Source organism: Nycticebus coucang, chromosome 2, assembly GCF_027406575.1.
Source record: "Nycticebus coucang isolate mNycCou1 chromosome 2, mNycCou1.pri, whole genome shotgun sequence".
Taxonomy (NCBI): Eukaryota; Metazoa; Chordata; class Mammalia; order Primates; family Lorisidae; genus Nycticebus; species Nycticebus coucang.
In genome coordinates, this window is record NC_069781.1 from 27965277 (window position 1) to 27989627 (window position 24351).

The window sequence follows — 24351 nt, forward strand, 5'->3', positions numbered from 1 at the left end:
CGTAATGATAAAAAAAAAAAAAAAAAGAAACACACACGCAAAGTTGACATGCCGGAGTGCAATTCAAGTGTTTGCTCCCTTACCTGCACCAGCTTCCAAAGCTGACTGCAAGCCATAAGCACCTCGATTTTCAAGTCTGTGAAGAGGGTTTTTTCTGTGTGGGCCCTAGAAGGTAGGGCAGGAATCAGAGAGGGTGGAAACTGCAAGGAACAAAACCTTCAGCCCAAAGGAGGATCCTTTGTAATAGTGACAGTCGCTCCAGTATGGACCTGGGTTTATTTCTGTAGTAAGTGAGTTTCCTGTCATTTTCAGCCTTGGGAAAAATTGTCTTTTGACTCCCACTCACTAGGTTCATTGCAAATTCCAGTACCAGATAGGCGCTGATCCAGATAACTTATCAGTTGTGTGTATCCTAACATTTTATGGTTTTATGAGCTGTCATGAAAGTACTGCCTTTGCAAAACTAGCATAGCATGGAATGTAAAAAAAAAAAAAAAAAAAAAAAGCAGCAGCGATTTCTTTTTAACTCAGAACTGACTTTCCCAGCTCAGGGCTTGAAAGAAGCCCTATATTTTCAAGCAACTGAAACACTTTCTCTTTCTGCACTGAGAATCAGTAATGATATCTTCACACATCTTTTCAGGGTACTGTATTCTGAAGCTACTTGATGGCCAGATTTTCATCTTAGTATCAACACACGTGACTCTAGGCTTTACAGAAGTGGTTCTCAACTGAGATTAATTTTATCCACCAGGGGACATTTCACAATGTCTGGAGACATCTTTTGTTATCAAGACTGAAGGAGGGGATGGTGCTAGTAGAGACCAGTGGGTAGAGGCCAGGAATGCTACTAAACATCTTGCAATGCTCAAGACAGCCTCCCACAATGAGTAATCATCCAGCCCAAGATGTCAGTATATAGCACTATATTGGGGCTCAGAAAACAATACGTCCCCCCACCAAAAAAAAAAGTCCCCAGAAGCAGTCTCAGAAGCAGAAGTTTTTCTCTGACATTCTCCTGCCTTCTGTGTCCAAGTCCCATTCCCCCCCAAGGTAGAAACTAGAATTCCTCCTCCCTATGGCGGGTCAAAGAAACCGGAACCCCTTACCACCAAAGCCAGCCATCAAACCTCAAATTATTACTCTAAGTTCCCTTCAAAGTTGTGTGTAAAAAACTGACTATAAAAAATTACCTGACCTATCTTGATTGACAGTAGGTCATAAGACCTCCCCCCATTCCAGAGATCCCCCCCCCCCATCCCCAGGAGGAAGGAATGCTGTTCAGAGAGGCCAAGAAGAATCTAGGCAGACAGGCCTTGCTGGGTTTCCCCACTCAGTCTATTAGCATTAGCTCACACCCGTTTTGTCCATACTTTACTGAACTTAAGCATAAAAATGGACAATTTCCCCTGTACTTCTGCATCTTCGTTTGAAGTTTCCCACACATATAAAGTTAAGAAAGCTTGTATGCCTTTTCTCCAGTTAATCTGACTTTTGCAAGTTGGTTTTTCAGTGAACCTTCAGGGGCCACAGGAGAACTTTCTCCTTGGCCCCTCCAGTGGCTGTGGAGTAACCCTGCTCTAGAGAGGTGGAGGGGAACACAACACCCCTTACTTACTCTTACTTACTGACAGCCCCTGGCACTTCTCAGGTGCACCTGATCCCTACATATCACAACAACCCTGCAAGGTGGGCACAGTCGTCCCCAATGTACATGTGAGGACACTTAAGTCCAGAGAGCTTATATGACTTGTTCAAGATCAAACAACTTGAAAACGTGGAACTAGGACTCCAAGCAAGTTTGCTGAAACTCTGAGGTTCAAGTTCCTAATCTGTTCGCTATGCTGCAAGCCCTTTCCATAAGCACACGCTGTTGCCAGAAGACATTTAAACTCTAGACAGCAAAAAAAGTGCAAAGGGCTTTGGGAAGACGGAAGGAAACCACGCCTAAAATGAGACCCGTACTTCCTGAAAGAACCTGAAGGGGGCAGTATCACTCGTCATGGCCACCAATCATTTGCAGGGGGAACCCAGAACCACACTGGGTCTTGGTGCACTTGCTACACCTGCTTACTGAAGAAGCATTTGCGGTGGCTGGGGAGGGAGGAACATGTTACCTGTCCACCCTCTAGTCCACACCATGAGATGAACTTTAGTGCAATTTCACTTAACATCATAGGCTTCAAACATCTTTAACTTAAAATAACAACTTTGTTGGGATTTTCAAGAATGCACTTTGGAACAGGGCAGAATTGAGTTCAAATATTTGCTCTTTCATTTAGGAATGGGGTCATCTTGGACAGCAAATTACTTCACCTTTTATGCCTCACTTCTCCTGTCATCATCATCATCATCAATGTGAGGCTTTAATGAGAAAATTAATTGATTAAGTGGAGGCAAAAAAGTTAGGTCAATACCTAGATGAGAGTAAGAGACTGATCAGTATTAGGCAATATAGTGAAAACACTATGCAGTTTATAGAATATGTAGTTTTATTTGGGAGAAAGAAAATAATGGGAATGATAACTGGGCTGGGTTGCCAAACTATGGCTGAATGTGGGCGGGGAACCGGGCCAGGAGTAGACAGATGTGGAATATCAGTGCACAGTGCTCTGTTCCTTGCTTTGGAAGAATAGTAAATCAGAGTCAAAAATAGCAAGTGTAAAGAACACAATGAATCCTGAGCAAATGTCATTTGTGATTTCAACGAACATTTCTGTGTTTGTCTTTTCTAGAACAGTTATAAGCGACTTCACCCTCCTGGTTGTCAAATCCCACAACATAACACACACATACTTGTGCTTCATGACTCCAGTCCTCTGCTTTGAGCCTCTTAAAAACGTGGAAAATTAGGTGAATTCTCGCATTTACCAGAGACCAAAAGAGGCATTCAGAGAATCTTAAATCAGAAGCAGAAATAGACCTGTCCACCTGTATTTTTATTTTTATTTTTTTCACTTGAATTAAATACAATTAATTTAGTTTTGGAGTCAGAGTCTTCGTCTGTCGCCCTGGGTAGAGTGCCGCAGCATCTTTATAGCTCAAAGCAATCTGAAACTCTTGGGCTCAAGAGATCCTCTTGCCTCAGCCTACCAAGTAGCAGGGACTGCAGGCACCAGCCACGATGCCCATCTAGTTTTTCTATTTTTAGTAAAGATGAGGGTCTTGCTCTTGTTCAGGCTGGTCTTGCCCCTGAGCTCAAGCAATCCACCTGCCTCAGCCTCCCAGAGTGCTAGGATTATGGGCATGAGCCACTGCACCCAGCCTGATTTTTTTAAAAAGCTGCATGGCTCTCTCTAGACTAGTGACTAGGACTTCAATATTTTATTCAATGAATATTTGATGGGACATATTTTCAAACTGACGGCTGTTCAGATGAATCAGTCATCTCAGTGATGAATCAGTTACTTATACGCAGGGTTTTTGTTTCCTGAGAACTTCTTTCCCCATTTGTGATCTGCCTGCAAAATCACTTCCTTCCATGACAGTGACATTTCTCTGCACAGGTAGGTGTATTTATTCAGAGACAAGATCTCTAGCCAACTTTTCCAATTAGAGGATCTCAGAATATCAGAGCTGGAAGATCCTGGGAGACCTCTTACTGATGAGATGAGCAAACTGAGGCCAGGGAGAGTGAGAGACTGACTCACTCAAGGTCATACAGCAAATTAACAGTAGCACTACAATTAACACCCTGGCTTTGTCATAGTTTATTCTGTTTTCATTTAAAACTCTCATCTTCATTCCAGTGTGTGTGGGGGGTATTTTCCCCATATTTCTCACAAAGCAAGGAAAGTTAAGAACCTTGCTGTTTCAAACACTTGAGTAAAACCTGATGAAATGAGAAAGCCAATAAGTGGGGCTATCACAAGGCAAATGACAAAACTTGCTGGCTAGGGCAGATGGGATAGACAGGGCTAGTGTAGATCTAATCACCTAAAATCTCCAAGAGCATCAATCTGAGGTCCCTGTGTGGCCCCTAAGGGACTCATCACACACAGTAATGGCATAAACAGTGGTTGACGATGGGCCAAGCCAGAGACACCCCCTGGTGGTGTTTTCTAATATGGTCCAGCAAGAGGAAATAAAGGACACAGAAGATACGGGCATTCGAAAATTGTTTAGAAAGACATGTGTACAGACTTTGCTTTCAACAACTCCAGTCGTACTTAGTTTATGTTAAGTCTGGTTTCTATCGAGCCAAAAGCATAATCTTGACATTGCCCAAGGAAAAGTAGTGCTAACAAATGACAATCTATCCATTGTAGTGACCAAGTTCTCTCTTTCCTTTCCAGCTGCTTTGATGTCATCGCTTCAAGGCCATATTGCTTTTAATTTCAGCCAAAAATCTTTGAAAAACGGTAGAATTTTCTGGCCTTTTGGCAAGTAGCCAGCTTTCCTGGCCCGCATCATTTTCAGCCTGGCCAACTAAGGCTGTTTCTAATCAAGTTCAAATGAAAGCTGGGCTCCACTGTGGGGCCTGTGGAGGAGAGAATTTAGTTCTAAGCCAGAGCTACGAGGGTCCCCAAGGCAGGTTTCAAATTTCCGTGAGTGAAGGCAGAGAGGCTCAGAATCAGTCTGAAATCAAGGGTCAGGGTTGTCCTTTATCCTTGTATGTAGAGTAAGTGTTCCTTCTCACTCCCACTTGGGGGTTTCTGGGTATTAAAATGGGATTTCATTTATGGCCTACTTTCCCCCCCATTTACGGCATTCTTGAACTTGACTACTGAATAGCATTATCTGAAGCACTCTTAAAAATAAAACACAGATGCTAGGGCTCCTTACTTGGGTCACTAAATCCAAATGTCCTAGAATGAGGCCTGGAAATGCTTATTTTAAAAAATCTTCCCAGGTAATTCTAACGACCAGGATTTAATAGTCTAGTTACACTTCTTCTTCTCTCCCTCCCTTCCTTCCTTCTTTCCTTTTTTTCCTTCCTGTGGGCTGCTCTCAAAATCTAAGCACCACATAAAATAGTTCTGAAAGAGAGACATTTTTCTCTATTCCAAACCACCACCAATTTATAAATAGCACGTAGCAGAAATGGAACTTCTTCTATAGCTATTGACACTATAAAAAAAAATCTTAGAATCAGAGAGGTGATTATGTCTCTCTTCTTGAAGCTATCTAGGGAAATAGACATACGTCTGCATGAAAATTTACATGTTTTATTTGAAGTTTTTATTATATTCAGAATGGCACAGACCTAAAGCATTAAGTTGTCCTAAATCCTTATACGCGCAAAATTCTGAATTAGGTTGCTATTATTTTTCTCTTTTCTAAATGAAGTGACCCAAATTTCCCATAATCTTTCTTTGTAGGAATTTTCCCTGCTCTTTGATTACTATTCTCCATTCCTCCTTTAGTATCTTCAAACTACTCTTGATTCAATAGCAAGAACCAAAATTCCTTCAGGACACAACCATACTAATATTCTTTATAGTTTGAAACCAGTTTGTGCATCTTTTTAGGAGAATCTAATTTATTGCTAGGGGGTGACATAGACTAGAGGGCACAAATCTAAAGATCTACAGATTGTTTTGCTCCATGCCAAGAAAGGTTCTTGTAGAATTCCTTTACTTAGTGGTTCTGCTGTGTTTGATCTGTAGACAGTTTCTATGTGCATAAAGATCTGGGTTTGATCTCGAAATCACTCATATTCTCTTCCTCCTTTCCCTCTGCATTCTTGCATTGTTTCTGCTTGTCTTTTTTCTTTTTATTTGGCTTTTGTGTAGTTTCTCATGCTGGTCCCTTCTCCTGACTACTTTTAATTTTCAATTCAACAATCACACTCTCAGAAGACTTAATTATTGGCCTCCATTCTTCACTCTTCCCTGCCCTGTGTCCACTCTACTAAAGATTGGCTGTCTGTCTCCCCCCGCTTGGTTTTAGGCCTTGCCACTGACTTGCTTTGGCTAAAGGCTTGTGGACAGTTCTGAGTCTAGGCCTTGTTTCTTCTCAGCCCTTTTCCACCTCTGCCATTGCCAGAAAGAGGAAATGTGATGGTCAGCCTGGTAGTGCAGGGAAATAAGAGCTGATCAGCAGAACCATGCCAGTCAATCCACATGGACTTTGCTTCACTCAGGATGCTTATGTTTACAATGAGCCTTTACAGTTTTCCAAATGGCACTCTCGAGGAAGCAGCTTAGATGACTGAGTATCCTTTGCAGGAAGGGGGAGAATAACTCCTTTCTTCCCTTGGGACTAGAGACTAAAGATGTTAATTGTTGTAATGGAAAAGATGCCAGTAAGATGAGGGGAAGCAGAAAGTGGTTTTCAAAGTAGGAAGAAAGTTTGCCCACAGGAGGCCCACAGCATCCTTGCTCCTACAGAAAGCAGCCCTGGGGAGTACAGCTCGTCCCAGCACAAATCCATTACCCATTTGGCCAATGTATAGCAAAGCCAGTACCAGGGCAGAAGAAATGTCCCCCGAATCCAGGCCTAACCACCCACCCCTTTAGGCTATTATCATTTCTTTCCTTCTGGCTTGGATACCTCTTACAAGGACTCAAAGAGACTGCATAGATGAAGTGAACTTTTTATTCTGTTGACTCAAAGGATAAAAAGAGATTTTCTTTATTTTTCTGAGTATATATCACACCCACCTGAACAACAAACCAGCATGTAAATCATATACTTCACTCTAATGGTTAATATAGCCGGAGCTCAGTCTCAACTCGAGACCTGAGCCTCCAAGTGTAATGGTTCATTCTATAGGTGAGAGTTACTACTATTGGACCATAATAACAACATATTTATATAATAACATATTTGTAGTTAAGCCAAGGTGAAACTGCCAATTCAGTTAGAAGAACAAATTTTCCATACCGTGTAAGAAAAATAGAAAAGGTCATGTAACTAATGTAATCCTATTTTCCAAATCCATTTTTGCCTTCTGTCTATAACACCTACTATCTATCAATATGATATAAAGGGCTGGTTTAGCCTTTATCCTTCATGTTCTAAGAAAATGCATGAGCGTGTACATATCTATGTATTTGTGTGTGTGTATGGGGGGGGATGTCTACGTGTACACACATTACATCCCACAGACTTTTTCACGGCCAGTTTTCCCTGCAAGCAAAGTTTCGCCATGCTGCTCTGAAAGTTCTTTCAAGTTCTTTGCTTATAAGACCTAAGCAAAGTAGGGATATAGGCTGACATATGCCCCTGGGGTTTACAGTCAACTGCTTTCCCTTTTAGTGACACTGCTGGAGTCCCCGAGGGCCCTCAGAGTCTTCGCTTACTTTGGGGAATAAAAGGCTAGTAGTAGTTTAGCTACTATCCTTTGTATTTTAAAAGAGCTTATAATCTCAGAAGAAAGAGATGAAGCTCTGGAGAGTGAGACTTCAGGCAGAATTTGGTGGGATGAATTGTAGGGACCAGGTTGGTTCTAAGGCATCTACACTCGCCACCTTCCACTCTGGCTATGTGTACTGGGGCCCAGGGTGGCTATAGTTCCCAAGTGAAAAGCTATGTTTTTGCTCCTGTATGACCCTGGCCAGCTACTGGCCACAGGCAGGTCACTTATCTCCCAGGCTGAAATGGTCAGATCCTGATTGAGAACCACATGACCCTCTGAGCAGTGAAAGGAGACGACACAAAGTTAATGTTTAGAGCGTAGGCATGTAACCTACAGAGGCGTTCTCACTGACCACTTCTGTACTCTCTAATTCCAAGATCCGTGGCTACAGTTCTCCCTTTCCAAATGGACCAAACGTAGCACATTTGAAAGCAGACCTACAATAGCAGTGATAATGGCTGACGGCCTGACCCAGACAAGGAAAAAGACCAAAGCTGATAGAACTCAGACAGGAGTACGCAGTGAAAGGGCAGGCTGACCACAACAGCTCAGTGGCCCATGAAGACATCACTGTGCTGTATTACAGCCCAATATACTAATTAGTGCTTTGGCAGTCACTCCAGATCAACTAGCAAAAGTTAAATAATATGAAAAGTGCTGCTCTGTTTAGGAAAATGATTCTAAAGCCCTGGACAAGGTGACAGCACTGGGAGACGCCCCCCAGAGGGCAATGATGGTTACTGCACTGCGGAGCTACAGCAGGGGACCAGGGCTGGAGCCACCCACCTCTGAATGTTATCTTCAAGCTGCTTGACTTTGAACTCGTCCTCCTCAGACTGTCGCCTCCTGGCCTCCTCCTCTTCGGCAGTTCCAGCGGGTATACCCTGCAGCAGCCATTTTTCCCGAAGTACTTTGGACTGTGGGAATGAGGAAGGACAACAGACAAGATGATACTTTTAAGTCCACATCCTTCTCTCCCTCCTCTATTTTAGCTCCGCCCCTCAGCCGAGTTCTGCCTGAATCGCTGCCTTCACCTCCTCCCTAACTTGGCTCCCTACTTCCCTGGGGCCCAACCCCCAGAGACCCGCCAGCGAAATTTCTTCCCACATCATTTTCTATTATTAAAAAAATTTAAAAACAGAGTGAACTGTACGATGAACACCCATGTAGCCTCATCTAGATGTAATAATCATAAACATTTTGCCATATTTTCCCTTTTTTTTACCAAAGTATTTTAAAGTAAATAGCAAACACCATGACATTTCAGGATGAGTCTCTAAAAAGTATGGACATTTTTCTATGCAATTATGATTCTATTATAAAATTTCCTAAGATCACCTAATATCTGGTCAATATTAAAGTGCTCTTTTGAAAGAGTAGTCTATCTCATGCCTCTGCCTAAAAACCCTTTAATAACTCCCAACTGTCCTCTCCAAACGTTACAAAAATCATATACCCCAGCTGTGCCAGTGTACTAACATATTGTACAGTGAAATAAAAAGTTTTCCTTTCAGGCAGCGCCTGTGGCTCAGTGAGTAGGGCGCCAGCCCCATATACCCAGGGTGGCAGGTTCAAACTTGGCCCCAGCCAAACTGCAACAAAAAATAGCCAGGCGTTGTGGTGGGCTCCTGTAGTCCCAGCTTCTTGGGAGTGTGAGGCAGGAGGATGGCCTGAGAGCTGAAGTTTACTGTGAGCTGTGATGCCACAGCACTCTACCAAGGGCAACAAAGTGAGACTCTGTCTCTAAAAAAAATAAAAAGTTTTCCTTCCAGGGCAACAGTTAAGAGGGATCAATTACAGGCAGTTCCCAGGTTATGAACAAGATAGCTTCTATAGGTTTGTTCTTAAGTTGAGTTTGTATGTAATTTAGAACAAGTACATTTACCTATCACCTGTAATAGCCCCCGTTCATAAGTGCAAGTCATGTATGTCAGTTGGTTGTTGGTAATTTAAGGACTTACTGTAATAACCTCCGTTCGTTAAGTTTTTAAGTTGCAGTTGGATATTTGTAACTTGAGGACTGTCTGTACTCTTTGAGAAAGGAAATGAGAATAGCTCAAGAGGAAGGCACTCTGTAGACAAACTAATACATGCCTACCCAAGAGAAAAACCCAATTCAATTCAAGTTAGGGAGAGGGGCAGGGGAACGGGGATTGGTGTGCTCCCAATGGGCACAACGTAAAGGTATATGGCACACCTCCTGGGTGTGGGACACAACCACACAGGGACTTTACCTAACAAATGCAAACACTGTTTTTTGTTTTTTTTTTTTGTTTTGAGACAGAGTCTCACTCTGTTGCCCTAGGCAGAGTGCCATAGCCTCATAGCTCCCAGTAACCTCAAACTTCTAGGCTCAAACAACCCTCTTACCTCAGTCCGCCCTGGGGCTACAGGCACCTGCCACAACACCTGGCTAATTTTTCTATTTTTAGTTAAGACAGGGTCTTATTTTTGCTCAGGGTGGTCTCGAACTCCTAAGCTCAAGCAGTCCACCTCAGCCTCCCAGAGTGCTAGGATTACAGGTGTGAGCCACCACAACTGGACACAAATGCAAACATTGTAACCTAATTGTTTGTACCCTCATAGTAATCTGAAATAATTAAAAAGGGGGGGAGGGGATAGGCACTTTGAAACTCCCCAAAAGAAACAGCAAGGAGAGGTAGGTGAGAGAGAATGCTGATGTGGGTTTCCACTTGTCTCCCAGAGGGCAGAAGCAGCTTCTGAATGTCTGCAGAGACCAGATCCAGAACAGCATGGCTGAGCACCAGTGAGATGACCTCAGGCAAGTCAGTGGCCAAAGGACAAGACCACTGTGAGGGTGCAGGGCACACGACCAATTAGGCCCCACAACAGAGGGTGAATGAAAAACAACAGGAACAACGGCTATGAAGGCAACTGGCATAGGGTAAGGACCGCTTCCGGGGTTCCCTGGTATCATCTCTATCCAAAATTTTCTTTGATCTCATCAGGTGGGGCAAGCAAAGTGAAAGGAAAGAGAGCCAGGACACTGGGGCTTGGAGCAGACCCTGTAGCTCTTATGAGCAAAACAAATCCATATACTCTCATTTGTATGTGGGATTAAGGGCTGCTGATTAAGAATCTATCAAATGAGTTTTTAAAAACTGCCAATGTTTAGTAATAGTGAGTTAGACTTCACTAGTGGTCCTGATTCACCACTCTATGGAGATGTCCAGGGGCCACTCAGCACTGTGAAGACCCTGCTGGAAACCCAGATGCAAGTTCAATCAGGCTTCTAGGACAGGCCCTGGGAGCACAATGCTCCCTCTGTGTGTTTTGGGGGGGGATGGGGGGGCAGCTGTGGTTTTTACAGGCATTATTCTTGCTTTTTAATTATAAAACATTCCATTATAAATTATTCTGGGTAGATCAGTTTGGTTACCTTACATAGAAAGGCAAATTCATAGCACTTAACCTGTAATTTTCTAATAATGAGACTTAAAGAAATGAGTTCATTCACATAGAAGCGATTCCTAACTGTACTGCTAAGTGACTGTGAATAGGAAACACCCCCACACTCCAATATGCTTAAATAATTACACATCATGGGTAACATGTGGCCTATAAATGTGTGCTATATAAATAGTCTGCATCTACCACCGAGGTAAGTATAAAAACGCACAGTTTTTACAGTATAGGGCACCATTTTATAATATAGAATCATGTGTAAATGCTCCCAGTACAATTTGTTTATGTTGGTTGCTCTCCAAAGTTTTATTAGAGATTTGTTTCTATCAGAAAGTGGGAATCAGTGGGGAACATTGGTTGCTCTTTCTAAGTGGGCTACGGAAGCAAAATAAATCAGAACCTCCGTTATCCACTTAAGCTTCTCAAAATTCCCCAGACAGATCCTGCTTGCATATTGCAAGAGGTCATTTTTAAAATCAATCATTGTTCTTACATTTTATTCAGATACCTAATTTGATATAGATGCAAAATAAACTTTTCATTTGTAGCAATTCTGAAGTAGAAGGATGCTTATTGTTTTTCTTCTCTTGACCTACAACTTGGCTTTAAAATTTACTCCCAGGAGAAGGTTGTGAGAGGCCATGTTGAACAGTGGTTAACATCCTGGATCCTGGAGCCAGCTGGTCATTTACTGGCTGAGTTACTCTGGACAGGCTCCTCCTCACTAAGCCTCAGTTTGCTCCTCTGTGAAATGGAGAATGGCAACAGTGCCCATCTCAGAGGGCTGTAATGAGGATTAAATTTGTTCATATGCTAAAAGTGTAGGGCACATACTGTGCACTACGGAAACGTTTATTACTGCTGGAGTTTGTCCTGTTCTCTTGACCTCTCCCCCATTCACCTGAGAAAGAGCAGAAAAAGGCCACCAGAGAAGTCTTCATCTCTGCTGGCAGGATCAGTGTCTCTCCGTCTCGTATAGCAGGGACAATACTGTATAGCACTTTCCTACCGCCCTCAAATTATTTCTTTTTACATCTGTTCCCCTTTTAGACCACCAGCTCCTCAAAGGTTGGGGCTGACTAAGTCTTATTCACCTTTGTGTTTATTACAGCACCTTGCCCAGTTTCAGTGAATGAATGAGTAAATGGATAAATTGGGAAAAGCTTGATTTTCATCCACTACCTACATGGGAAGAGTGCTTTCTGAGCTAAACTGTTTGGCACTAACCTGGTCCAAACCACAGACGGCAAAAACTTTCATAGGATTTCAGGAGACAGAAATCCTGGCATCCTTAGTGTCTGTGTGAGGACCCTTCTAGAGGGCAGTCATCCCCCAGCAGGGATGTTCTGAAGCCATGTCTTCTTGCAATTGAAGAAAGTGGCTGCTCTTAGGAATGCCCCCTCTGCCCTTCTTCGTACGGTGCCTCCTGCCACCAAGCGAAGCGTCTGGCCCCTCATTTCTGGACAAAGCAGCCTGGTGATCCTGGGCACCCAGAGGCACATGCCCCTCTGTGTATGTCTGCTCTTGGATCCAGCAATGACATCCTCAGACTCATCCCCAATTGGAGGAGCGCAGAAGAGAGGCTCTAACAGAAAATGGTAGCAGGCCTGATATCAGAGAGGTCTGTATCACAAAGGTGTTTTGACACTTAAAAAAATGCATAGTTGAGGGGTGGCACCTGTGACTCAGTGGAGCAGGTCGCCAGCCCCATATACGGGAGTTCAAACCGGGCCCTGGCCAAAACTACAAAAAAAAAAAAATGCATAGTTGATTTTTCACTTGGCTCCAAAGTCATGCTGTCAGAGGAAATCACCAATCCAAGTAAGTTTACCTCTACATCTTTTGTTGTCCCGGAGAACCAGAATATGACAGGAATATCTGGGTTTCCCCTGTACTGTTTTGGCTTGTACTTACTGCCTGAGTGTTTCAGAATTTTGTGATGAGTGTGGCTCAGCAGTAATGAAAACAAAAAATAAAAACATTTCTCTTTATTTGGCCTTTATTGTCCAAAGAACACACATCCTCTCAAATGTGTCATAGCTCACAGGTGCTAAGAACTGTCAAACTTCACGTGTCAAATGGGTGCAGCCATGAAGAGAAAGGACTTTGGTACGCGTAAGGATTGCCAGGAGAGCTCGCTAAGACACAGATTCCAGGGCCACACCCACGGCAATGTGGGTTCTCTAAGGCAGGTTGGGCCTGGGAATTTGAATTTTAATAAGCCTCCAGGCGATGCTGTTGTTGCTGCTGCTAGTCAATGAGCCACAATCTGAATAGTACTGTGTGAGAACCTGGGACCTACCAAATGCTTGGGAAATAAGTGAGCTTTCTTGCAGGCTGGCCATACTCTGTGATTTAAAGCAGAATTCTTCATCCTCTCCTTGGAATCCCCATCTCAGGAGCAGTGGCTCTCCCGATCCCTTCTCCACCTGCCAGGAACTCTATCTACCAGTCCCCAGAAAATAGGCAAGTGCCTAGTCTCACGGAGCCTCCATCCCTCACTGGGATGCAAGACAATCTCAGACTCTGAAGCTGCCCGGGAGCAGGAAGGCAGGACAGCATTACACAGAAGGACCGAGGGAGGACACTTGAGGTGGGAAAGGGCTTTCCCAGGACTTGAACATCTGAGCTGAAATCTTAGATCAGGAGGAGCATCCCGGGAGGAGGGACTGGCAAATGTACTAGTCCACAGTAGGGGACAGAGTTTGGGGTGTCTGTGGACCCAAACGAAGCCCGAGTGGCTGGACCATCATGAGCGGTGGTGGGAGAGGAGGCAGAACAAATGGAAGATGGACAGGAAGGCAGGGGCCAGGTCAGGGGGGTTCTGCAGCTTTACTAAGCACTTTGTAGTTTGTTTTCAGCGCAGTAGGTAGAACTGCTTGGCAGGGGCAGGATTACACAGTGCAATGATGGCAGTCTACTGGGTCCGTCAGATGATGGAGCATATTAGCTGGAAACAGAGGAGAAGCCTTAGAAAAGGAAGGTGTGGAGAGGGAGGTGTACCTTAGAGATAAAATCAATATGATTTGCCGATAGATTGGATGTGGGGGATGAGAAAAAGGGAGATTAAAGGGGGCATAGAGATATTTGGTTTGAGCAAAATGGTGAACGGTGGTGTCATTTTCTTGGAGACCAGAGGAAGAACACATGGTAGAAAAGCAGAAAATCAAAACTTCCATCTGGGGCATGTTACCCTTGGGAGGCTTCTAAATGAAAGAGACACCCATGTAAGTGGAAATGTCAGGAAAGCCGTTGAACAGAGAAGCCTGGAGTCCAGGGCCTTTGGGCTGGAGTCAACAATACATACATGATCTTTGAAGCCCCGGTACTAGGTAAGGATGGTGACGATGACGGTCATACAGAACTCTTACTGCTTTACATGACTTATATATAAATCCACTAAACTTTCCCAAAATCCTATGAGGTAGGAGCTAATATTAAGTAACTTGTCCATAGTCTCCAATCTAGTGAAGTGTGGATCTAAGATTTGAAGTCAAGAGATGCACTCTACTGTCCGGCCTCTGCATAAGATCACCCGAGAATCCTCAGATAGGATTCACAAAGTCTTAAGGCACCACTGATCTCCTCCTTAAAGTGGACAACTGCCCTCCAGCCCCTCTAACAGTGAGGCCCATTTAATGCTTTCTCTTCTGCACTCAGCCCCAAGTCCCTGGCAGTCCGGGGCTGTGTCTTTTATTCCTCTACAGAGATGGACATGGGAGGTTGTAGCTGGTGATAATTAGTACCCATTCAACGAATGAATGATTGAAAAACCATGCACACACACTGTTTTCAGGAAATATAAAATCTTAGACTATTACAGCTAAAAAAGACCTCAGAGATCATCTAGTCCAATCTACAAATTTTCACCTACAGATAAGGGGACTGAGAAAAAAAAAGCCACTTTTTGAGGAGACCCAGGTAAATAGTGACGAGTGTCTAGGGTCAGTGTGTGGGACTGACCATTTGAGGCATGTTAATCTTGGGAGGTTTCTAGAATGAAAGTGGGAAATGAATCAGCACTGGTAGTAAGTCTCCAATTTTTTTTTGACCAGACACTTGTTACTTTCACCAAGTCATACCTAGCAATCTTTTTCTTTTTTGATTTTTTTTTTATTAAATCATAGCTGTGGACATTAATGCAATTGTGGGGTACAATGTGCTGGTTTTATATACAATTTGAAATGTTTTCATCAAACAGGTTAACACAGCCTTCACGGCATTTTCTTAGTTATTGTATTAAGACATTTGTATTCTACATTTAGTAAATTTCACATGTACCCTTGCAAGATGTACCATAGGTGTAGTCCCGCCAATTACTCTCCCTCCACTCATCCTCCCCCCTCCCCTCCCCTCCCTTTCCCCATATTCTTGGGCTATAATTGGTTTATAGCTTGAAAGCTATAACTCTTTTTATTTTCTAATTCTGGCTTCGACGTCATACTTAGATATGACTTCACCACCCTCAGAAAAAAAATTTTCACCAGTGATTCCTTCTTGTACTTTCAGGATTTTTACTTTTGACTGTAGGTCTTTCATTCACCTGTAATCTGCCTGAAGCTAACACTGGCTCCATTAGCCAATGAGTGTAGGTAAACAGATGTGGGGGCAAGGGGTGTTTGTGTGTGTGTTTTCAGCCATTCACTTGCTCCCTTTCTCTCTTCCCCTTCCCCAGTCCCTCTCACACTTTCCTTCCTCCTCTTTGACTCCCAATAAGATCTTGGTCTGCTTTTGAGATTTTGTTACACAATTCAGATGGCACAGGCAGAAGCCAGCCCAAGGCTACTGATAGACGAGATCAAGTTTTAACTTCTACTCAAACTCTGTGTAGAGGGACAGGAAATATGGGATGGAAAAAAGGGATGCTCTATAAAGTTCCCTTACACTAGGTTCTGTACCTATCTGTTCAATATTTTAAAACTTGAAATCAAGTTGGTCTTTCACACGTACTAATAACCAAGAAAAGTCTAAAATTAGTACTAATGCTTCAAAATAGTGGAAGATACCATAATATCTTTGCAGCAAGACTCCTGATGCGTTTGGGCTCTCCAGCAAATGACTTTGGTGGGTTGATGATAAATATTTCACAGGGTCACAATTCAGTCTCTGATGGTATTTTATTCAGCCTTCCGGAAGGAAAAGGCTGTGGTCTTTAAAATATAATGACAATTTTCATAGCTTGGGTTAGAAGAAAACTAGAGTGAGGGTTCCCTGCTCATGAATAAGTAATTCAAAGGCAGTTTATGTATTGAAGATGTGGTATTAAGGATTTGATTCTGACAGTGCTGACTCTGTCAGACAAAGCTTTATAAATGTGACGTCCAAAATGAATTCATGTTGCAATAAGTACCTAGTGCCTGCTCTGAGCTGGGACTTCGCATAGACCAATAAAATAGACAAATCTCTGGCAATTCAACCGAGGGGCAAAAGAAAATATTAAATTCAGTCTGTTTTGGTATAATATAGTAGTTGATTTATTTTTTTAAATTCACGTTATCACAAGTCACATGACAAAAACAATAAAAGTAAATAATTGTTTCCATGAAATAAAAAGCCAAGACAATTTTTCAAAAGAATAATAATGGGAACTCCTGCTTTATAAAATATTGTAATATGTGAAAAAGCTATAGGGACTAAATGAGAATGGCACTGGCCCAGGAATAGGCAGGTTCGTGGAATAAAAAGAATCTACCGGCGGCAGACCCAAGTATAAGTGAGAAATACATACGTGACAAAGAAGACATTTAAATCAGGGAGGGGAAGGATGAATGAATCGATAAATCATCTGGAGACAAGTGGTTCAGCATTAATAAAAAGGAAAGTTATATTCCTCATCGCAGACCTTCACAAAAATAAATTCTAGTGGATTAATACTATTAAACTATAAGAAATATCACTGGTAAGTATTTGAGATGAGGATGTTCTTTCCAAGGATGACATTAAGTTCAGTAATTGCAAAGTAAAAGAATGCTAGATGTGATTTTATGAAAAATATACATTTTTGTCTGGGAATTTAAAAGAGCCTATATATAAAAACCAGCAAAGAGATAAAAGTTAATTCAGGCTCGGCACCCGTCGCTCAGTGCTTAGGGTGTCGGCCACATGCACCGGTGCTGATGGGTTTGAACCCACCCTGGGCCTGCTAAAACAACAATAACACAATGACAACAATAAAAAAAAACAGCCAGGCGTTGTGGCGGTGCCTGCAGTCCTAGCTACTGGGAGGTCGAGGCAAGAAAAATGCTTAAGCCCAAGAGTTTGAGGTTGCTGTGAGCTGTGACACCACGGCACCCTACCAAGAGTGACACAGTGAGACTCTGTCTCCAAAAAAAAAAAAAAGTTAATTCAGATATTAACATCAATATAATTTCATTTACCCACAGGTTGGTAAACCCTGTAAATAAGGAGTTACACAGCTTAAGCTATAAAAAGGAAGAAAAAGTACAGAAGCATACACCCCCATGTGAGTTCCATCTGGGTGCTAAGTATAGAGTTGATATGTTTTTTTTCCTTTACCTTTGCTTGTACTTTTACATTTAGTTTTTGTGATGCTCGTATATTCCTTCCTTGTACAATCAGCAAAATAATACTGCATCAAAATTGCTTACGGTTCTATTTATATTTCTAGGAAATTCTTACATTGCAAATGTTAGATACTAACTATGGCTAAGAATCTTGTAAAAAGCAATCTCAGTTTAATTTGGCTAAGACGTCAAAGTAACGCGAGCTCTCCTCATCACTGGGGTGTGGCAGCTGACCATTTTAATTTCATACTTCAGTCCCCCTCGCATTACGGAATCTGCTCACAGTCCATATATAAGATAATGATATGTCATTTGGTGGAGCAACTCCCAGTATACTCCTAAACACCACAGGGAGCGAGTAAACAACCATGCGAGTGCCAAGACCACTGTCTTACATTCTATTTACTTGCTTTGACCAGAGACCAGTGACTATGTCTCTATAATTCATATTATTGCATGAGAATGAGTGTCCAAGGCTATTGGATAAGAGAATTATATACTTCTCTTGTATGTAAGAATTACACCTAAGATATACCATATGAGAATTATATAAACAATACAAAAATCATATCTTAATAAATATGAAACCTAACTCCAATGCTTTTCCATTTACCTTTGCAATGAGAATATTTTTTTTTTCTTAGCAAGCATCTGGGATTTTGTAAATTAATGAAATAGATAATGATTATTGACATATTTCCTAATATTGAGAACTTCAAGGAACTTAAAATAATCACTGTGGCCTGTCTCCACATGACCTAAATCTTTTGGAGTCCATGAAAATACACTTAGAGTGAGAGAGACAGCAATGGTGGTAACTGGCATCTTAAATTGTTCAAAGGAAATATATCTTTCAAAGAGAACAGTGTCCTGGAAAGAGCATGGTCTTTGGAAGCAGACAGCCCAGAGATTCAACCCAGGGTCTCTCACACTGATAGTCTCTGTGTTCTTGAGCAAGTTCCTTGACCTCATGACTTTGTCTCCAAACCTGTAAGATGGGAAGAGTAACATCTATCTCGTGGTCATTACCATGGGTATGTTTGTAAAGTATTAGGCACATCTTAGCTACTCAAAAAAATGACAATTATTACTGAGGGTGGATGAGAGGATGACAAACCTCTCAAGCTACCAGGAGAAGACAGGCTGACTCTGCGATGAGAGGTTCACAGAGGAGGAAACAGAATCTCAGAGAACCTACCCTGTTTCCCTGAAAATAAGACAGTGTCTTATTTTAAGGTGTGCTTCCAAAGATACGCTAGGTCTTATTTTCCGGGGACGTTTTATCTTTCCTGTAAGTAGGTCTTATTTTTGGAGGATGTCTTATTTTCGGGGAAACAGGGTACTTCCATCCAGGCATGAGGCCACCTCGCTGCAAATGAATGAAGAGGACTCGCCCTCTATGGGGTCAGTCCATAGTAGCTGGTATAAAGTACAATGTACTCCTTTCTCATGCCTGAAGTGATCATTTCCCTCAATGAGGCACCCACTTCCTTCTATCAAAATGACTCAGATTATTTTAGGAAGGATAAACTCAGAAAAAGAGAGACAGAGTCATGAAGGAAGTTTCACCTGGGCTACAGGGAGGCCGAGGACCGATCACCTCAGCACTGACCCCACCTCACCAGCATGCAGAAACTCAGTGCCTCCCAAAGCTGGGGTATCTCTGCAGACGGTACCAGACAAACACTGTCACCTTTGGAAACTCTGAGCTTTCTTTTCTTTTTTCTTTCTTTCTTCTTTGAGACAAAGTCTCACTCTGTTGCCCAGGACCAGAGTGCAGTGGCATCATCAGAGCCCACTGCAACTACACTCCTGTGCTCCAGCAACCCTCTTGACTCAGCATCCCTTGTACCTGGGACTACAGGTGTGCACCACCACACTCGGTTAATTTTTCTAGTTTTTGTACATATGGGGTCTCACTTGTGCTTGACTGATCTCAAATTCCTGACCTCAAACAATCTTCCCGCCTCAGCCACCCAGAATGCTAGGATTACAGGTGCACGCCACCACACCCAGCTGATTTTGAGCTTTTCTTTCTCAATGTCCACGGCTGACAGTCCACCTCATTCTGTCCACACAAGCCTTCCCCCAGAGAAAGAAAAATACAGTGTACTGGCTTCCACTTATTAAGCTCCATTGCTCCCCAGCACCCCTACGTGCTCCACTACAATAATAAAATGACCTTGGTAAAAGTGTTGGGTGTTCTCTTAGATAGCCAATCTCATTACCTAGTGAGAATTTTACCAATATAACCACAAAGAACTGATGCCCTTATTTCCAAGGTCTTTGAAGGAAGCTCACTGCTCCCCTATGCAAAGCTAAATAATTTTTACTATTGTTTCTATTGATTAAGTTAATGAATGGGCGGACGATGGGTAGATGAATGGATGGATGGATAGATGAATGGATAACTACAACATGAACAGAATGTAGTCACACTGCGCTGGACATCAGCAGTAACTAAGATATGAGCCCTTAGTATCTTACTTGGCATCCAGAGTGATAAGGGGGACAAAAAAACCTAGACCTCCTGTCATATGTTCTTTGCTTCACTTAGGCTTCACGCCATGCTACGGCAAAGAATTACATCAAGCTGGAAAAGACAAGAGGCTGTCTAGTCTAAAGCAGCCTCTTACTCATTCAGTCTTCTTATTTTAAAGTTCACCTTTAACCACGAATTCACTGAGATTTTAGTACATTTTGGTCTCTTATGAGTACTGTACTGAATTGAATGTGCTCTGAGCCACAGACCCAGCTCTGTCCAGGTTGACCTTGAACAATTCACTCTGTTCTATCAAGTGTTTCTAAGCCCTCTCTGTGAAAGAAGAGGATACTAATTTTAGCCCTCCATCTTCCCGCAGGAATGTAGCAGGACAGAGCAACAGCATATGAGATACGGAGCCAGCTCTGACAAAGACAGCTCCGAAAATGGATTTATACAACAAACAGAAATCAGCAATATTCGCAGCATCACGCTGCTGGGCCTCCTTTTCAGCACATTTTTCTGCTTAAAGTTAATGGTAAGCTGACACACATGCTAAGCAGATAGGAGTCATGCTGCTACTTGAGATCAGTAACCAGCTTGCTGGTGATTCTCATTTGGGGGATTCATTTAGCACAAATCTATTTCCTAGTGAAGAACAGGGAATGCAACCAGAAAGGTCCACCCTGTTTAAAAACATCCAAGGAATCCAGGCCTAGAATCAACCCAAAAGCCAATGCCACCTTCCCATCAGCCCACTGAGCAATGCAGTTCTGTGTGACAATGTCACAGCAACATAGGGTGAGCAGCGGAAGGTTTCCTTAAAAAAAAAAAAAAAGCCCAGGAACAGTCAGAGGCAAGCAGCAACTCCTTGCTGGCCACTGGAACAGGTCACATTATTCTCTGCACATACAGAAAGCAACATTCTGCAACCAGTGGGGACCTTGTGACAGTGATAGAGCTTTCTGCTGGGCTGTAATCAATGACAAGGCTTAAGTGCATTATGTGCCCCCCCGCCACCCCGTCCTCCAGTAAACTATGAAGGTGCATTATGTTTTAAAGAAAAAAATAAACAGCGCTCATGCATGTGAGCGCTCTTCCTCTCTTTTTAACATGGTGCAATGGAGTCCCAACCAAATCAAATCATCTAAAAGCCATCTTTGACCAACTGCTTGTCCTCACCACTTTCAGAATTGTTAAAAGTGGAGAATAAAATAAATGAATAATCTGAAATACATAGTGTTGTTCTGAAATCATACTGTTTCATCTCCCTTTTCTCCACATCAGGAAAGAAAATATTAATATTTTTAATGAAAAAAGAAATAGCCCATTCAGTGACATGTACCTTTTGGAGCCTCTGAGCAAACACACCCAGCACCTGTGCGCGGGAGAGCAGCCCTGGAACGCGATCTCGCCCGCCCTGTGGAGTAGTCTCAGCCAGTTTCTATATATAGCCAGCACATTTCACATGGACACACCCTCTACCCCATCCACATGCACACTGCAGTCTCAGGCTGCCAGAAATAGGAATGCTGTAACAATGCCCTGAATTTGACAAATTTGCAAGAAAAGCCAAGAGATGTTTCCCGGTTGAATGAACAAGGCTGGTGGCAATACCTTGGCGGCAGGGCAGGCTCTGCCCAGCTCTCCCGAGTGTGAGCTGCATGTCTAATCATGGAGAGGGGTCCCGGGATCAGCGCTTACCTTGGAATGCTGAAGCAGGAGTATCTGCTCGTCAAGCTGTTGTCGCTTGCCTTCTATTTCAGTCTGCCGCTTTCTTTTTTCCTTGAAAATAAAGAGAGAGAGGCTGTAAGAGTGGGTGGGTGTTGGCTCCAGAAATGTTAAGCCAGGAAGCAGCAGCAGCAGCAGCAGCAGCAGCAGCACATCTGTATAGAGACTTCCAGAGACACCGGGCACACACACGGCGTCACCTGCTCCACCGTCCCTGGGTGTGTTGCTAGCAGCAGCATTCTCCTAACATGTCTGCTGTGGGCTCGAAGAGTGGGAGAAATTCTCCTCACTCAGCGAGGCTGCAAGAATTTAATCCAGAAGAACAGGCAGTTTCCACACACACACACACACACACACACTATAGTTTTAATTTGGAGACAAAGAATAAAAATGTCTCAATCCAAAACACAGAGCTTGTTACAAACTGCAAATAGGATAGATAGGATAGAATAACACAGTAGGAAATTCTAGTCTGATAATTCTTTTATCACAATCATATACACATGCTGGGCAGTGGCTCACACCTGTAAACCTAGCACCCTGGGAGGCAGAGGTGGGAGGATGGCTTGAGCTCAGGGGTTCGAGACCAGACTGAGCAAGAGCGAGACCTCGACGCTACTGAAAATAGAAAAATTAGATTGGCATTGTGGCAGGCACCTGTAGTCCTGGTTACCGGGGAGGCTGAGGCTACAGGATCACTTGAGGTTGCTGTGATCTATGAGGTTGCCATGGCACTGTAGCCCAGGCCACAGAGTGAGACTACCTCAAAAAAGCAAAAACAAAAAAATCATATACACAAATAATCTGATGAAATTTCGAATTTTGTAGGACAGATCATCCACTTGGACATACTAAAAAATATAAATGAACTGGGTAATCTTCGTTTCAACTCGCCTTTTTGGAGGGTGCATTTCATGTGGCTGGTGCTCACTGAGGTTATGGCAAATATGAAATCCAGATTCTGTCTGTGTGGATCCAACTCTCAGCCCTCTCACTTGCTACCAGTGAGACCTCTGGCAGGTTCTTTCACCCCCTAGGTCTCAATCCTCTCCCACTAAAAGGGGAAATAATAATAACAGTACCCCAACCATAGAGGGTGTGGATTAAGTACGATGATGCATGAAAAGGCCCCACGACAGTGCCTGACACAGTTAGCACTCAGTGTTCATTGCTTCTTTTCTTATTGCCACATGTTTCCTTCTAGGTAATGCCTAGACACTGGCTTTAATGGGATGTACTTCCTTTGCATTTACACCGTAACCGTTTCATGAGAATGAACCCTTCGTATTTCTCTTCTCCATACTTCTCCAAGGCAGGCTTTCAATAGCATCATATGAATGTGATGCATAAGAATAGAAAAGCCTGCTCTTAGGATAGCTTCCCTGGTAATGCTTTGTTTCCAAAGTGTACGGAGCCAGTTTACTGAGACATTTACTGCACTGAATCATCTTCCTTTACTCACATATGCAGGGAGGAACTTGTTAGACGAGACATAATGGCGTTTTACGATACAACAGCCAAATCCTGGAGAAGACAATAATGTAAAGCTTGGCTTCTGTGCTCTGTGTTCAGGGAAGCTTTTGTTTTATGTAGTTGCTATGTTTCTGGCGATGTGACTGCACCACTGCTATTCAAATCAATGTGATAATAATTTATGTTATAACCAGAGGTTTCTGTGCAAAGCCCGGACTTTAAGAAGTATCGGCTCACAATCTTGAGCCACTAGATCAGAACAGCCAAGTCAGGGATATAATCTCCTTGCCAAAATAAGGCCCACGAATATTTTAGGAATTTACCATTCACCAAAGAACTCTTAATCAATGATGCATAATTGATGCTACTTAGTCCCAGAATATGTCCAAGAACATATAATATGTGATGGTAGATGGGAAAAGACTATTCCATATTAGCACCCTTCACATGCCATACAACTCAATTGCTTACACTTCATTTCCATCTGGCTTACTGCAATGGTTCCCTTACTGGTCTCCCTGCCTCCCTTCCTCCAAGTCTTGGCTTTTCCAAGCCGCCCTCCACACTACTGCCCAAGTGATATTATAAAATGGAAATCTGGTCAATTATACCCCTTGCCTAAAACCCAGAATGTTTCCCCACTGTCTAGTGCAAAGAGCAAGTTGCTCAGCATGGCCAACGAGGCTCCCATCCATCTCCCAGCTTCATCAAAGCCATGACCCTCTGGCCATATGTTCCAAGTTCAATGACTACTTGCAGTCTCTCCATCTTCCAGGCTGGTTGATTCTTCTTAGGTTTGTTCTTACTGCTTCCTCTGACAATAATGGATTCCTGTTGCTGCTTCGTTTGGCAAGAGAGTGTTCATCTCTGACAGCAAAGTTTAAATATCAATGAAGCTATAGTGAAAGCCTGTCCATTTTAATCTGTCCAGTCTTCTTTCCTTTGGGAAACACATCTACCCTCACTGTAAATGGCTCTGTTGGAAGGACTACCTAGTCATGTACACGCCAGCATATACCAGATGCCAGGCCTCCCGTGTGAGCCAGATTGGGCCAGTCATACAACCCTGTCTCTTGGCAATAGCCATCAATCCGTGGGATGGCTAAGCAAACGGAACAAAACCAATAAGAGATCTTTCTAGAGACACATGAATTACCTACCACTAGGGTTAAAGCTGAGATGATGCACTTCTGAAAGGCCATTTCCCCAAGTTGCATGAAGAAATGCCTCTGTGTTGGAGAAAATGAAGTCTACCCACAAAGGACAGCAGAATGGAAAGAGAAAAAAGGATCATAATATACTGAGGCCCAGATCTAGTCATGCAAGAAGCCACAACCATCCCTGGGCTTCCTCACTTCTATGCACCAATAAATCTCCCTTTTGCTTAAGCTGGTTTGTGTGACCTTTCTACC

General features: G+C 42.9%; 1 protein-coding gene across 4 annotated transcripts in view; it reads right to left on the bottom strand.

Moving 5' to 3' along the window:
- PALM2AKAP2 (PALM2 and AKAP2 fusion) overlaps window positions 1–24351 on the bottom strand; it is a 524781-nt gene that overhangs the window by 264234 nt on the left and 236196 nt on the right. For all 4 annotated transcript variants that reach the window (XM_053566186.1, XM_053566193.1, XM_053566191.1 and 1 more), the window contains 2 exons: window positions 21440–21520; window positions 8090–8220 (listed from right to left, as the gene is read on the bottom strand). In XM_053566186.1, the coding sequence (XP_053422161.1) occupies window positions 8090–8220; window positions 21440–21520 (212 nt within the window). The remainder of the gene's footprint in view (window positions 1–8089; window positions 8221–21439; window positions 21521–24351) is intronic.